This window comes from Nyctereutes procyonoides, unplaced genomic scaffold, assembly GCF_905146905.1.
Source record: "Nyctereutes procyonoides isolate TBG_1078 unplaced genomic scaffold, NYPRO_anot_genome, whole genome shotgun sequence".
NCBI lineage: Eukaryota > Metazoa > Chordata > Mammalia > Carnivora > Canidae > Nyctereutes > Nyctereutes procyonoides.
This window is the reverse complement of record NW_026575040.1, coordinates 10,636,765-10,651,598: the sequence shown is the minus strand read 5'-3', so window position 1 is coordinate 10,651,598 and position 14,834 is coordinate 10,636,765. Positions and strand designations below refer to the sequence as shown.

The following is a 14,834-nucleotide window of genomic DNA, read 5'->3' as shown; positions in this document are numbered from 1 at the left end:
ACTTCAATAAAGCTTCAAAAAATGAAACCATGTAATTACCAGATGAAAACATTAGTGAATTCTTTTATAAGTTGAGGGGAGAGAAAACTGTCTTAACTATGACAGAAGACAGAAATTCTAGGAGCAATAAAGTCCAGAACCAATACAAAAAAGACTGATATATTTGATGATATAAAAATATTTTACATGGCCAGCACACACATGCATGTACACACACACACCCTAACCCACTATAAAGTGAGTAAAACTACAAAAGACCACCTGGAAAAATATTTGCCAACCAAGTCACAGACAAAAGGTTAATATCCTCAGTATATAAAAGTTCCTAAGAATGAAGAAAAGATCACCCCATATAGAAAAATGGGTTAGAAATACAAATAAACAAAATACAGAGAAAGAAATGCAGATAACAAACCATATACAAAGACAATCATTTTTGCTATAACAGAAATGTAGATTAAACTATAATGGGATAACATTTCCATCTAACAAACTGTCAAAAATCCAAATGTTTTACAATATATTATGTTGGGGAGTCTGTGGGAAAACAGGTATGCTTTCTCTTGCTAGTGGGAATTCAAAATGGCACAGTTCTATAGAGGGAAGTTTGGTACTATCTGGCAAAATTACAAAAGCATATACTTTTTGATCCAGAGATTTCATTTCTGAAAAGGTAGAAAAAATGTATACTGTATGTTGCTATTTATCTAAGGGGGTATATGAACATCTATATACTCACATTATTTTTTTTTTAATATTTTATTTATTTATTCATGAGAGACACAGAGAGAGGCAGAGACACAGGCAGAGGGAGAAGCAGGCTCCACGCAGGGAGCCCGATGTGGGACTCGATCCCGGGACTCCAGGATCACGCCCTGAGCCAAAGGCAGACGCCCAACCACTGGGCCACCCAGGCATCCCATACTCACATTATTTTTAAAAAGAAAGAAGCTAGTTAAAAACAAAATGGCTATCTAGAAGAAGAGGGAAGGTAATAGAATGGAAGAAACAGGGAGCTTCTCTGAATATACTTTGTTTTGTGGATTTGAATTTGGAATCCTGTAACTATTTTATAAAACAAAATTTAATTAAAAATAAAGGAATTCCAATACTTAAAAATGAAGCAAATGTACTTCACTATATAGGAACTGGTGGCATAATCACACAGAGAAGAACAATTCCAAGTTACTGTTAAAAGTAATCACAGTGTTGATTTCTCTGTTATTTTGAAACTGTTGTGTGTGTGTGTGTGTTATGGGGTAAACAAAGGAATTATGTTGTTGCTTAAACTGGGATTTTGGGAATCAGCATAAGAAGATTCATATTTAAGATAAATGAGGTTAAAAAAAAATCCTGTACTATAAAATCTGAATTAGATGTATCAGTTGGAACTCAGTTTATCTGAATTAATTTGGATTCATATTGATACCTCCATTTCAAACACACACACACATACAGAATGTGTATATTCTCTAGTGTGTTCAATTAAAAAAAGCCAGAAATATTTACCAACCCGATAATAATGAACATCCCTAGCACCCAGATCATGGTCTCTTAATACCAATTTCCTCTAAAGGAACCAGAGCTCCATGGAGGAATGGCTGACTTCAAGCATGGGATAGGCAATGTTTAAGATGAATGTGGAATATCTTCATCATACTAGCAAGGATCTTGTCAAAAGGAAATGACATATCAATTTGAAGAGCTGGCACCAGCCAAAAATAAGACAATTTGTACAATAAGAATAACTATCAATGAACCAAAAAACATCAAGTTTACTCTTTAAGTTTATAAAGATAACAAAACAAAACAAAAGAACAAAAAAAAACCCAAACACTCGTTGAAAATACCCTAATTTATCACCTATGGAGGACTGCAGGAAACAAATTATTTGAAAAATGATAAAGGGAAAGAATCAAACTTTATCCTGTCTTTTCTTTTCTTTGAAGATTTTATTCATGAGAGACACAGAGAGAGAGAGAGAGGCAGAGACACAGGCAGAGGGAGAATCAGGCTCCATGCAGGGAGCCCGATGTAGGACTTGATCCAGGAACTCCAGATCAGGCCCTGGGCTGAAGGCAGCATTAAACCGCTTAGCCACCAGGGCTGACCCTATCCTGTCTTTTCATTATGAATTAGACCTCAGGATAGCTGAATAGTTGTTGAATAGTAATTTCTTTTTATAGAAGTATTTTGGTTATTAAATGAAGAAGGAATGATAAAATACCACCGTTTTATAACTCCTAATTAATTAATGGATCTTGGCAATGATCAAAGGGTGCTATCATCACACGAGAAATAAGGTTCTATATGCCTCTTGATGGAAGCATACCTTATCTATGAAGTATTCTTCTAAACTGGTAAAATATAACGTAAAATTTACTATCTTAGCTGTTTTTAAGTGTACAGTTCAATAGTTTAAGTATACTCACATGGTTGTGTAACCCATCTCTGGAACTTTTTTATTTTGCAAAACTGAAATTCTATACCCGTTAAACAACATTTCCTCATGTTCCCTTCCCCCGGCCCCTGGCAACCACTTTCTACTTTGTCTCTATAAATTAGACTACTTTAGGTACCTCATGTAAGTGGAATCATATAGTATTTGTCCTTTCGTGACTGGCTTATTTCACTTATCATAACGTCTTCATGATTCATCAATGTTGTAGGGTATGTTAGAATTTCCTTCTTTTTTAAGGCTGAATAATACTCCATTGTATGGATATACCACCATTGTTTATCCATCCATCTGTCCATGGACACTTGGGTTGTTTCCACCTTTTGGCTATTGTGAATAATGCTGCTATGAACATGGGTATACAGATATCTGTTCGAGACTCTGCTTTCAAAAAAAAGCAAACCTGGGTCTGATCACGTTTCTAGATGTAACTACCTATTCATTTTTACAGAAAATACAGGGGACTGAAAAATACATCAAATAACACCATGGATAAACTATCAGCAAAAGCAGAGCTTGTTTCTTCAACAGATAAAGTGCAATGGGGAAAAGAAAGGATGGAAGGCAAACCAAAAAATTAAGAGACCTATTAATCAATTGTAACATATGAACATTATTTATTTGCACAAATCAAGTATAAAAAAAGAAACTATTTAAAAACTCAGGGAAATTTGAACACTAGTTGAATATTTCATATGAAGAAAAGATCAACTGTTTATGATAATAATATTGTGGTAATCTCTAAAAAGAATTTGTACCCTTTATACATGCACTAATTTATTTAGGAATAAAACAACATATTTGGCTCTGCTTCAAAATAATCCAAGAGATAGGGGTAGGGAATACATGGGGTACTGATACGCCTACAATGAAATCAAATGGCCAAGATTTGATAATTATTGATAATCACAAATAACTCTATTAATTGGCATTTTCCATAATAAATGTTTAAAATAAAAAAGAACTTTGATTTATTAATTTGCAAACTGTTCCATGAGGAAAGTACCATTATTTTGGTTCTTAGAAAAAGGATTTTTTGTTTTAAAGAAAAGTCATAAGCCTATGTGGAAAATAACAGTCCTGACAGTTACAGTCAAAACCATTAGTTATCATGCAAATTATTTTTTCAAATCCTAAGAATATCATATTTTAGTTCATTTAACCCAAAATACTATTTAATAAGGAACTATTCAATGTAAAATAATAAATGAGAACCAAAAGGGCAAAAGATCATACCCAAGTTATCATCTTGTTCTTGGGCTGTTTGAACTATTTGCTTTTTGTCTAAAGATAAGATATTGGTGAAAAAAACAAACAAACAAAAAAAAACAAATACAAAAAGAACCCTCAAGCTTTGATTCTACATAAACTGAATTCTACTACTCAGAAACAAAAACTGAAGTTTGTACTTTGATTTAACCCTCAAGTTAGGACTGTTACTAAGTATTAGAACTACAAATTCAACTTAAAGATTTAAATAAAAAGCTTTCTGGAAATATAATTACTTCTTTTACATGAACAATTCTTCCCCCAAAATGTGAGAACTATGTAACTAACAAGTTTTTTTGTTTTGTTTTTTAAAAGATTTTATTTATTTATTCATCAGAGAGAGAGAGAGAGAGAGAGAAAGAAAGGCAGAAACACAGGCAGAGGGAGAAGCAGGGTCCATGCAGGGAGCCCGACGCGGGACTCGATCCCGGGTCTCTAGGATCATGCCCCGGGCCGAAGGCGGCGCTAAACCGCTGAGCCACCCAGGCTGCCCATCTGAGCCACCCGGGTTGCCCACTAACAAGTTTATAGAAGGGAAAAGTGGTTAAACAGGGAGAAGGTAGTTTTAAAAATCAGAATTCTAATATCCCTTAGTTTCAGATGTTGAGAATTAAATGGAATTTAACAGCCACACGTTCAAAAATAGAAAAATATTTTAATTCTATTTGATGAACATCTACTTTAAAAAAAAAACCGTTTGAATTTCTGCCTCTTAGTAAATGCAGTATCTGAAAATGTACACCAAATCACAGGAATAGTAATGTTTAATCCTACCTGAAAAAGATCCAAAAGAGGCTTCCAAGAGAGCATTAAGACTGCTGCTCTGTTGATGGTTTTGGGAATTTCAGAATAAAACAGTGTATTTTCTCTGTTCTCACCAGACATAGCTATAAGAGAAAGCAATTTATATATAATTTTCAAAAATAGAAATCTACTGCAATCACAGTCTAAGTATACAATGCCTTCTTAAAAAAAAGATTTACTTACCCATTTTACAGAGAGACAGAGAGCAAGCATGAGCAGGGGGAGGGGCAGAGGGAGAAAGAGAATCCTCAAGAGGACTCTGCACAGAGTGCAAAGAGCCCTATGTGGGGCTCAATACCAGGACCCCAAAATCATGACCTGAGCTGAAATCAAGAGTTGGTTGCTTAACCAACTGAGCCACCCAGGTGCCCCATAACGCCTTCTATATACTGCAAAAATCCTGCACTCTATAAGAAGGTTAATAAGTAGGAGGTGCACGTGCCATTTGCCTTAGAAATTTTCTTCAATAAAACCCTGGTTTCACAGAAAAATGCTCAGGTTTCATTTCAGTATTTAGATCTTCGTCCCTCTCAAACATAAAAGTGTATAAGATGAAATAAGGACAAATGTCATTTTTAAGCTTTTTGAAAATTGTTAAGTCTCTTACAAGTTGGCAATAGAGTCATGAAATTCCAAATGGGGGTGCTTTATGAAATTACAGATCACTAAAATTCTTTTTCTTCCTAAATCATTTAAAACACTTATTAGTATACATAGGTCTAACTGAATTCTAGTTTTTTTGTCACTATAAATGTCCTATAACAATAGTCAATAATAAATTTCAGATGAAAGTATACTCATTAAAACAATACAAAATCTGATATGTGATTTGTCCTTTTTGGGGAAGGGTGAAGTAAAGAGGTCTATCCTAAGCAGAAGTCAGGCCTATTCTGTGAAATCAAGTAGTAACTGAATGTGAATATTACAGTAGTGTAGAATGAACTATATGCAAAAGAAAACAGAAACACACTATGATTATGAAGATGTGAACCTAAGAACACTCAAAGTAAACAAAGTCCTTCTACCATAAAAGGCGCTAGGATGGTATCGTTTCCAAGAAAGCTATGGGAAGGTGAAGGAAGGAGAATAATAAATCACACAGGATGAACAAGGTACTCTCTCTTGGATAGAAATGATCTTCAGCCTAGTGTTTCTGATAATGCCAGAGAAGGTAGTCTGTGGAAGGGCATGGTAACTTCCATGCTAACCCTTGCAAAGGCTGGGGATAAGCCCCCAAATATTCACATCTTCCTTTATGTGATTTTCCTAAATTGTTCTTAAACTTAGTTTGTATTGCCTTTTGGAGAAAAAGTTAGATATGAGCTAACATTCACTCTAGCATCTTTGTCTTAAATCTATTCTGTATATTCCAGAGTTACTTTGTCATAGAATTGTTAGGATTGCAGTCACCTATCTATACCACTCATAATTTCACAAAATGTGAGGGGGGCCTGTTTGGCTCAGTCAGTTAAGCATCTGCCTTCAGCTCAGGTCATGATCCCAGGGTCCTGGGATAAAGCCTTGGATCTGGCTCTCTGCTCATCAGGGAACCTGCTTCTCCCTCTGCCTCTGCCTGTTGCTTCCTCTGTTTGTGCTCTCTCTCTCCCTGTCAAATAAATAAAATCTATTTATTATTAAATAGATAAAACTTAGTAAATAAAATACAATTTATTTTTACAAAATGTGATCATATCCTCCTTAAGCCTTCTTAAGAGTCTTTAGCCTTCAAACACGAAAAAACTGGCTCTCATCTAGTTTCAAATTAGAGCCATTCCCCACAATCATTTCAGTCGCCCATCATACCAGTTCTGTATAAGCCACAAGACAAGCTTTTCCCAATGGTTCTCTCTTGATGACATAACAGAACACACTTATTGGTGTTCACATTAAAAATTTTAAAACAAAGAGGGCACCTGTGTGCCTTAGTCAATGAAGCCTCCCAACTCTTGATTTCAGCTCAGATCATAATCTCAGGGTGATGAGATAGAGACCTGAGTTGGGATCCACCCTCAGTGGGGAGTCTGCTTCTCCCCTTCTCCCTCTCCCTTTGTCCCTTTTCCTGCCCATGCTCTTTTGTGTGTGTGCTCTCAAATAAATAAATCTTTTTTTAAAAAAAACCTTTTTTTTAACACGCTCAACTGCTGAGCCACCCAGGTGTTTAAACAGAAACAAAGGATTTATACAGAAAAAACTTTCAGATGAATATAATAGACTTGAACACTAAGGCATTAGGATTCAGAAAAAAAGACTTGAAAAAATGAAAAGTCATACAACTTTCTTGAAAAGCTCAAAATTTTAAAGATTGTTAATTTTCCCCAACCCCACCCATAAATATAATGTAATCCCAAAACAGCATATAGAAAGAAGCTATAGAAGCTAATTTTAAGTTCTCACAGAAAAATAAGCAAACTGGGATGCCTGGGTGGCTCAATGGTTGAGTGTCTGTCTGCCTTTGGCTCATGTCATGATCCCAGGATCCTGGGATTGAGTCCCACATCGGGCTCCCTACAGGGAGCTTGCTTCTCCCTCTGTCTATGTCTCTGCCTCTCTCTCTCTCTTGTGTTTCTCATAAATAAATAAAAACTTTAAAAAAAGAAAAACAAGCAAACAAAAACAGTCAAGTATGAAAAAGTGATGAAAGGTGACTAGTGCTATCCAACAGTTAAAACATAAAAAGTGATGATAATAACAGTAGCAGCAACATAGTATTGGAACTCCATCTGACAGAGCAATGGAACCAATAGAAAGTTAAAACAAAGATTTTAAAAGACATAATCCTGGAGTTGTGACAGCCTTTCTAGTTAGGATGCCAAAACCTACATAGAAGTACAAATTTAACTATCAAAAAAAAAAAAAATCACAAATTTCTACATGGCAAAAGGCACTAAAAGCAAAAGACAAATTAAGCCTCAAGGGAAAATACTACAGTGGGTTAATTCCCTCATTATACAAAATTTTAAAAAAATGCTTAATAAGAAAAACACCCACAATCCAATAAAAAATAGACAATGGTTATAAATAGAGAAAAGGAAATACATATGTCTCTTAAATATGTGAAAAGATGCTCAACCTCACTTATAATTGGAATTAGAATTACAATGATATAGGAATGTAATGTACAGAGTGGTGATTATGTAAGACTCTATTACATATTTGAAAACTGTTAGGAGCGATCTTTAAAGTTCTCGTCATAAGAAAAAATTTTTTGTTAACTATGTAAAATAAAAGATATCTAAATACCTAGATCACTTGCCTTGGTGATCCTTTAATAGTGTATACGAGTATCAAATCTTTATATTGTACACCTGAAACTAATATAATGTCAATTATACCTCAATTAAAAAAAGTAATTTAGGGATCCCTGGGTGGCGCAGCGGTTTGGCGCCTGCCTTTGGCCCAGGGCGCGATCCTGGAGACCCGGGATCGAATCCCACATCGGGCTCCCGGTTCATGAAGCCTGCTTCTCCCTCTGCCTGTGTCTCTGCCTCTCTCTCTTTCTCTCTCTCTCTATCATAAATAAATAAAAAATTAAAAAAAAAAGTAATTTAAAAAAGCAACTACGGGCAGCCCCGATGGCGCAGCAGTTTAGTGCCGCCTGCAGCCCGGGGTGTGATCCTGGAGACCCGGGATCGAGTCCCGCATCGGGCTCCCTGCATGGTGCCTGCTTCTCTCTCTGCCTGTGTCTCTATGAATAAATAAATAAAATATTTAAAAAAAACAAACAAAAAAACCCAACTACGATTAGATTGCTGTTCACTAGTCAGACCAGAAAAGATACAAACAAAACAAACAAAAAAACCCCTCTGATTACTCACTACTGGTAGAGGTGTGGAGTAACAGATATTCTGAGACAATGCTGATAGGAATATAAACCCTATAACCTTGGAAGGATAAGTTGGCAATTATTAACCAAAATTTAGAATATACATACTTTCTGTCCCAGCAATTCTACTCTTTGGAATTAGTCCTATTCATAAATTCACAAATGTACAAGATGATCTAATAAAGTGATATTCATGGCCTCATTTTTGTAACAGTATAATAGAAAAACCTGTATGTCCCTTATTAGAGGCATGGTTAGGTAAATATGGCACTATTATACAATGAAATAGTATTAAGTTGTTAAAAAAAAAAAGAATGCATCTATAATTACTGAAGTGGACTAATGCAGAGTATCTCTAAAAATATATATATGTATATGAATGAAATAACTTGGGAGAAAAGAGTAAACCTATTTTTAAAAATTTAATAAACAAAAGGCACTTGGTGTGGCTTAGTCGGTTAAGGGACCAACTCTTGATCTAGGTTCAGGTCATGATCTCAGGGTTGTGAGACTGAGACAGTGAGGGGCTCAACCTGGAGTCTGCTGGTCCCTCTCTCTGCCCCTCCCCTACTCATGCTCTCTCACATGCTCTCTCTAAAATAAATAAAATCTTTAAAAAAATTTAATAGACAAAGAAGTCAGTGGCATAATACATTTAATTCAGATCTTAAATCTGGAGTGAATAGGTTCAGGAAAAAGACATCGAAACCAGGCTTGGTTTAAAAAAATGAAAGTAGCAGGTGTTGAAGAGTGGTTTTATGGTTTGTGTTCCTAATCTGACCATTCCTAAAGAAAGGCATTTTATTCCTTTAAATGGAACATTACTGATCCATCATTTACTCAACAAAATTTGAGTGTCAATTCTATCTGGATTTTGAATGAAGACAGCATTTCCTCTCAGAAACTATGACTTCATACTCACCAAGGTAATAGATCCTGTCTGAATGAGGCCCATCTGGATCATTCCTCTTCACAAACATAAAATCATGTGGGGCCTTAGCCATCATGTAGCCATGATATTTTCTGGTATCAGCAAGGAGCTTTTTAAGCTGACTCCAGGAATATCGCTCAACATAAAATGGCTCCAGTTTAGGCCGATCCTGTGATTCAATATTCTCCTCACACTCTGCAGTTTCAAATATCTCAACACCCAGCTGTTCTGTTTCCATTGCTGCTGCCATGTTGCATTTTCCTGGAAAAATAAGGCACATGAAGTTGTTCACAGGCCTGCCTTCTTCTTTATATTAACGGGAATGACAGTCTGATAGTGTTCCCCCCACCCTGCCAAAAAAGGCAAGAAAAAAATGCTCTTCAGTACAGTTGCAATGAAACCTAGTAAGAAAAGTAATAGCTCCATCTTCTCTGTGTTCAGTTTAAAAATGAGATTTAAAAAAAAATGAGGTCATGTCTGTTTCACTGTGACTATAAATCCCTTTAGGAACTTTTATAAAAGGCTGTCCTTACATATCTCTTGCCAAAATTCCTTTTTTCTTTCCCACACTGGAAGGAAACAGGCCATATGCCAGTTGGCTGCAATGCTCCATCCAAGAGTATGTCAATAGTGAATCTAAATGTGCTAAGGGAGTTAAGTGTTTTTGCACTTAAAAAAGTAACACAGTTGATAAACGTGAACTTCAGTTAACAGAAATAATCACGACCAATTAGAACAGTATTAAACTTGCAGCAAACAAGGTACTTGTAATACACTTCCTAGGGCACTCATTAAGATAATATAAATACTGTTTCCATTTCAGTGGAACTCCAAATAACAAGACTTAAATGGCTGGTACGTTTTTCTTTGTCTTGTGCTCTTGCCTAGATATCACTATCTCATGATCACTTTAGGCGACTATACGGAATTTATGTAACTATTATTACAGATTATGTAACTTTAACTCTCATAATTAAATGAGAGAAAAAAGATACTATCTTCAAGCGGCTTTAATTAGTTGAAGTAGTTTATGCAAAAAAAGCATTTAATGTTTGTATTATTGATATTCTGATTTTGAACCCAATTTTCCAGTTCAACCCCAAAACAATGTTAATATTTCATCTACTAATGATGTTTCTTCTCATTTTACAAATTCAGAAGAGGATGTATTTTTCTTTATTTCAATATTCAAACAATACTTGAATATTTAAAGCAGTAACGTATTAGAAAAAAAACAAGAACTGTCATCATAAGCCATTGTGTGATATTTTGACATGCACTATTCATGAAATTATCAAAAAGAAGCAACATATTCTGGAGCAACCTGTGGATATGGGAAAGAAATAGATTACATTTATGTAACTACCTCTAGAACAAGAATCAATGCATGGTTGTATATTTAACATGATGTCTTTTCTTAAAGTTCAATTTCTCAAGTTAACAAGAGTCCAGGATAACTACCAACCACAGAGTAAAAAGTAATTAGCAGGTATGGGTCGTGAATTAGTTCACCAGGGGAGCATCATGGCATGCAAAATGAACTGAACTGTGTGGCCAGGATAGTGTGTCTTTTTTCAAGCTACAGTGAACTGTACTGCAAAAGTGACAGAAAATTCATCCAGGGGGATCCCGGGGTGGCTCAGTGGTTTAGCATTTGCCTTTGGCCCAGGGTGTGATCCTGGACCCTGAGACCGAGTCCCACATCGGCTTCCTGACATGGAGCCTGCTTCTCCCTCTGCCTGTGTCTCTGCCTGGCCCTCCCTCCCTCTCTCTGTCTTTCATGAATGAATATAAAAAAAAAAAGAAAGAAAGAAAATTCATCCAAGAATTATATCAAGTATCCAACCTGTAACATTTACCTCCAGGGATCAAAATCCTAACAGCTCAGCAGAGAAAAAGTCATTTAGTTCAACTGCTATTTAACACACGGATAGTAAACGGCAGTATAGTACAGTAAGATTGTCCATCTAAAAGCTAGAGGGAGGGGGATCCCTGGGTGGCTCAGCGGTTTGGTGCCTGCCTTTGGCCCAGGGCGCGATCCTGGAGTCCCAGGATCGAGTCCTGCATCGGGCTCCCGGCATGGAGCCTGCTTCTCCCTCCTCCTGTGTCTCTGCCTCTCTCTCTCTCTCTCTCTCTCTCTCTCTCTCTCTCTCATAAATAAATAAATAAATAAATAAATAAATAAATAAATAAATAAATAAATCTAAAATAAAATAAAATAAAAGCTAGAGGGAGGCCTAATTTCTATCAAATGTCAGTGGATCTAGTTTGATCTCTAACAGAGTGAAGGACAAATGAGAGAAAAAGCCACACAAACTGTGCTCATTTTTCTCAACTCCCCATCTGTTAAATCTGGAACTTCACGTCCAAACCACTGTTCACAAGAATAAGGCTAGGGAATAGAACTGGGAATCTCAGCAGGCCGACTTCCCAAGGCTTACTGCCAGCTTCTTGAGTCACCATTAACTTGACATCTCTATGTCAAAGTTGCATTAGCTCACACTCATTAATAGCAAATTACCTGCTATTGCTGAATTGTACTAGGTCTCTGGACTATTTCTGTCTCTCTCTGTACACACACACACAGATTTTTACTGTTCAAATGACATTCTACTACTCTGTTTATAGTAAATGAATACCCCACATTTTCTAGGATAGATATACTATATAATGTTAGCAATTTATACAAATGTGTCACAAAATTATTTAAGTTGCAGATTTCTTTAACACCTCATATTGAAATATTCTCAAAATTCTAAGTTCAAAAATTAGAAGAATCAGCATACATTGTCAACACTGCATATACTTTACTCCCCCACCTACCTCTTCACTGAAGGCCCTTCCTTCGTGCCTACCTGATTGTATTTTCATCTGCTCAGACCTCTTCCACATTCAAAGAGATCTTTTTCAAGTGACTCAACTTCAAGCATAGATCCCTCTGCTCATCTTGCTCTCTTCTCACAGGAGTCTTTCCTTTTCTCACCATCCAACCCTGCTCACCGGGATAATGAAATAAGTTATAAGGCTGTTGATCATTATTGAAATGGATATGTGGCCAAAAAGATTAACTCTAAAATCTCAAGTAGTATTTAACGCTGATATAGAAATATTTTTCTTGGTGTACTGTAATGCCTGAATTACTTAATATCTGCATTTTAGATTAAAATTATAACCTTTAAAAATTTTCAGGAACATATAGCCTAATTTACTCAAAAGGATATCCTAGTAAGGTAAACCCTGACATCTAGATATACATTAAAAGGAAAATTATGGAAGAACTTTAAAAAGCATAAAAGCCACACAAACGTGAGGTTGCTCAGTGGCTATTGCAAATCCTCAAAAATGACAGATGATTAGTAACACTTATTCCATGAGCCTGCTTTTACATTAATACACTTATACTATTTTCAATAATACATACTGAACTGGTTGAAGACAGTACACTCGGTAGAACAACCAGTAAGAATTATAAAACAGGCCATTTTTGTGGAAAGGGAACTAAGTTGCATTTAGCAGTTTTTTTTCATAGACCAAGAATGTGCTATCCATTTTAAGTGCATTCCACTTTTGCGCCTTTCCAGCTAGATTCTGAAAATAATTAGGTAACTTTTCCATAAAAAGGAAGCATTAAGTTGGCTGAAATTCTGGCTTAGTAAAAGAGAAAAGGGGATCTGTGATTACACTTGTGACTTTTTTATCAGCTTTAATTCTGGGCTCTCATCGCCCAGGTAGATGATGGAGAGAGGTGTGGTGGCCAAATGGAGGGAAAACAGTGAAGTTATGTTAGCATAAGAGCAATGGACTACGATGTCAGGACACCTTCCCATGCACCAAGCTCCTCACTCAAAGAAGAGCATCTTGGGTTAGAGAATAGCATCAGGACTCCTGAATTTGGACCTACTCAAATGTCATTCCTATTTTTAATCCAAGAGTCAAACAGTCGCCCAGTTGAGCACCCCCATGCCTCACTGATGCCTGGCTGTTGCACTCCTCCGGGTCCACAGTCCGCTGGGAGGTTCATTAAAACAGACTGGGCAGAGAACTCGAAAGCTATGAAGGGGGGAAGAAGAGGAGGAGGACAGGTGCAGCAGAGAATGCTGAGGATAGATAATGGGGGGGAGGGGCGATGCCAAGTCTTAGAGAAAGTGTGTGGAGGGAGAGGTGGGGGCAGGGGAATGTAGCTATCCTGCCCCTCGGGGTGGAGGGTGAAACAGGATGAGAAGGGGCCATCGAGCAAGAAGGGAATCGATCTAGAGTGGGGCAGGAGGAAGGACGAAAAACACCGGCTGGGAAGCCAGGAAAATCTCAGTCCGGTTCCGATCCGCCACAGTCCAACTTTAGGCGGATCCTTTCGCCTCCGTGCGGGCTTCCGCTTCCTCCTCCGTAAGCCCGGGCAATACCTGGCTCCCCACCCCAGCGAGGCTCAATTAAGATAACGGACGTGGAAGCCCAGGGGCCAGCACCCGGCGCTGGCGGGGCGCCCGGTGGACGTTGGTGGACTCGGAATCCCAGAGCCTCGGCTTCCTCTTCCGGCACGCCGGGCCCCGCCACCAGCTGTGACCCGCGCCGGGCGGCGCGCAGAGCCGGCCACCCCGGAGAGCGCGCCGGGCGGTTCCCCCGTGAGGCGGAGCGGGCCGCCGGGCCGGGGCCCAGGCCTCGCGGGCGAAGGGGAAGGAGAGGGAGCGGATACTGCACCTTCCCCCCCGGCCCCGCCCGGAGCGTCCCGACGCGTGCTACGGAGCGGGCCTGCGCCGCTTCATGCCGCGCCGCCTCCACTCCCGGCCCGGCTGCGGCGGCTTCCTCGGCGACGGAGCCGGCGGTAACCCCGGCGGCGAACACGGCACTTAAAGGCGGCGGCGGCAACGGCGGCAGCGGCGGCGGCGGCTGCGCCTCGGAACTTCCGGTTCCTCGGGACCCGCCCTCCGACCAACGAAGGCCCGGCGAGGCCAAGAAGGGCGCCGCTCCCTGCTGGGTGGGGTGCTTCGCCACAGTGCCACCTGGTGGCTGGAGGAACGAAGTGGGCTCGGGAATCGGACGGCTGCCGGCGGGGGGCGGGGGGCGGGGGGTGGGGGGTGGGGCCGGGGGAACGGGGACAGAGATGAACCCCAGAAACAGTCATCGACTTGCTTGAAGTCGCAGGGACGCACTGTGGCGCGTCTCTACTTACCCTTTTATTTTTCCCATTCAACAAATCTATACTGAGTGCCTGCTATGTGCCAAGCTGCGTTGTAGACGCTGAGATCAGAGCAGGGAACAAGCCCACCCTTCATGGAAGTGACAGACGGGAGGGACCGAGGCCATGGGGGGTCTTCTCAGCGGCTCACTGTCGTGGTGAAAAGAAATCTGAACTAAGAGTCAGAAAGCGTGGCTCTCCTACTCATTAGTGATCTTTAGCGGGTCAATCTCTTTGAGCCATGCTTTCTTTACCTGTAGAAGAGATGTAACACATCAGTGATAATTGAGGAAAACCGTATGTGTCACAACACATAAAAAATGAGGAGAGTGGGGGCTAGGGCACAGAAGTGAGTGACTTGCTATACTTGCAACCA

The 14,834-nt window shown here is 39.0% G+C and overlaps 1 protein-coding gene across 2 annotated transcripts in view; it reads right to left on the bottom strand.

The window, feature by feature from the left end:
• The window catches only part of DPP8 (dipeptidyl peptidase 8), a 67,741-nt gene extending 53,563 nt beyond the window's left edge, over nt 1–14,178 (bottom strand). For both annotated transcript variants that reach the window (XM_055319841.1, XM_055319842.1), the window contains exons 1-3: nt 12,141–14,178; nt 9,277–9,546; nt 4,502–4,614 (exon numbers count right to left, since the gene is read on the bottom strand). In XM_055319841.1, coding sequence (XP_055175816.1) covers nt 4,502–4,614; nt 9,277–9,546; nt 12,141–12,177 — 420 coding nt within the window. In that variant the 5' untranslated portion in view covers nt 12,178–14,178. The remainder of the gene's footprint in view (nt 1–4,501; nt 4,615–9,276; nt 9,547–12,140) is intronic.
• Between the last annotated feature and the right edge of the window lie 656 nt (nt 14,179–14,834).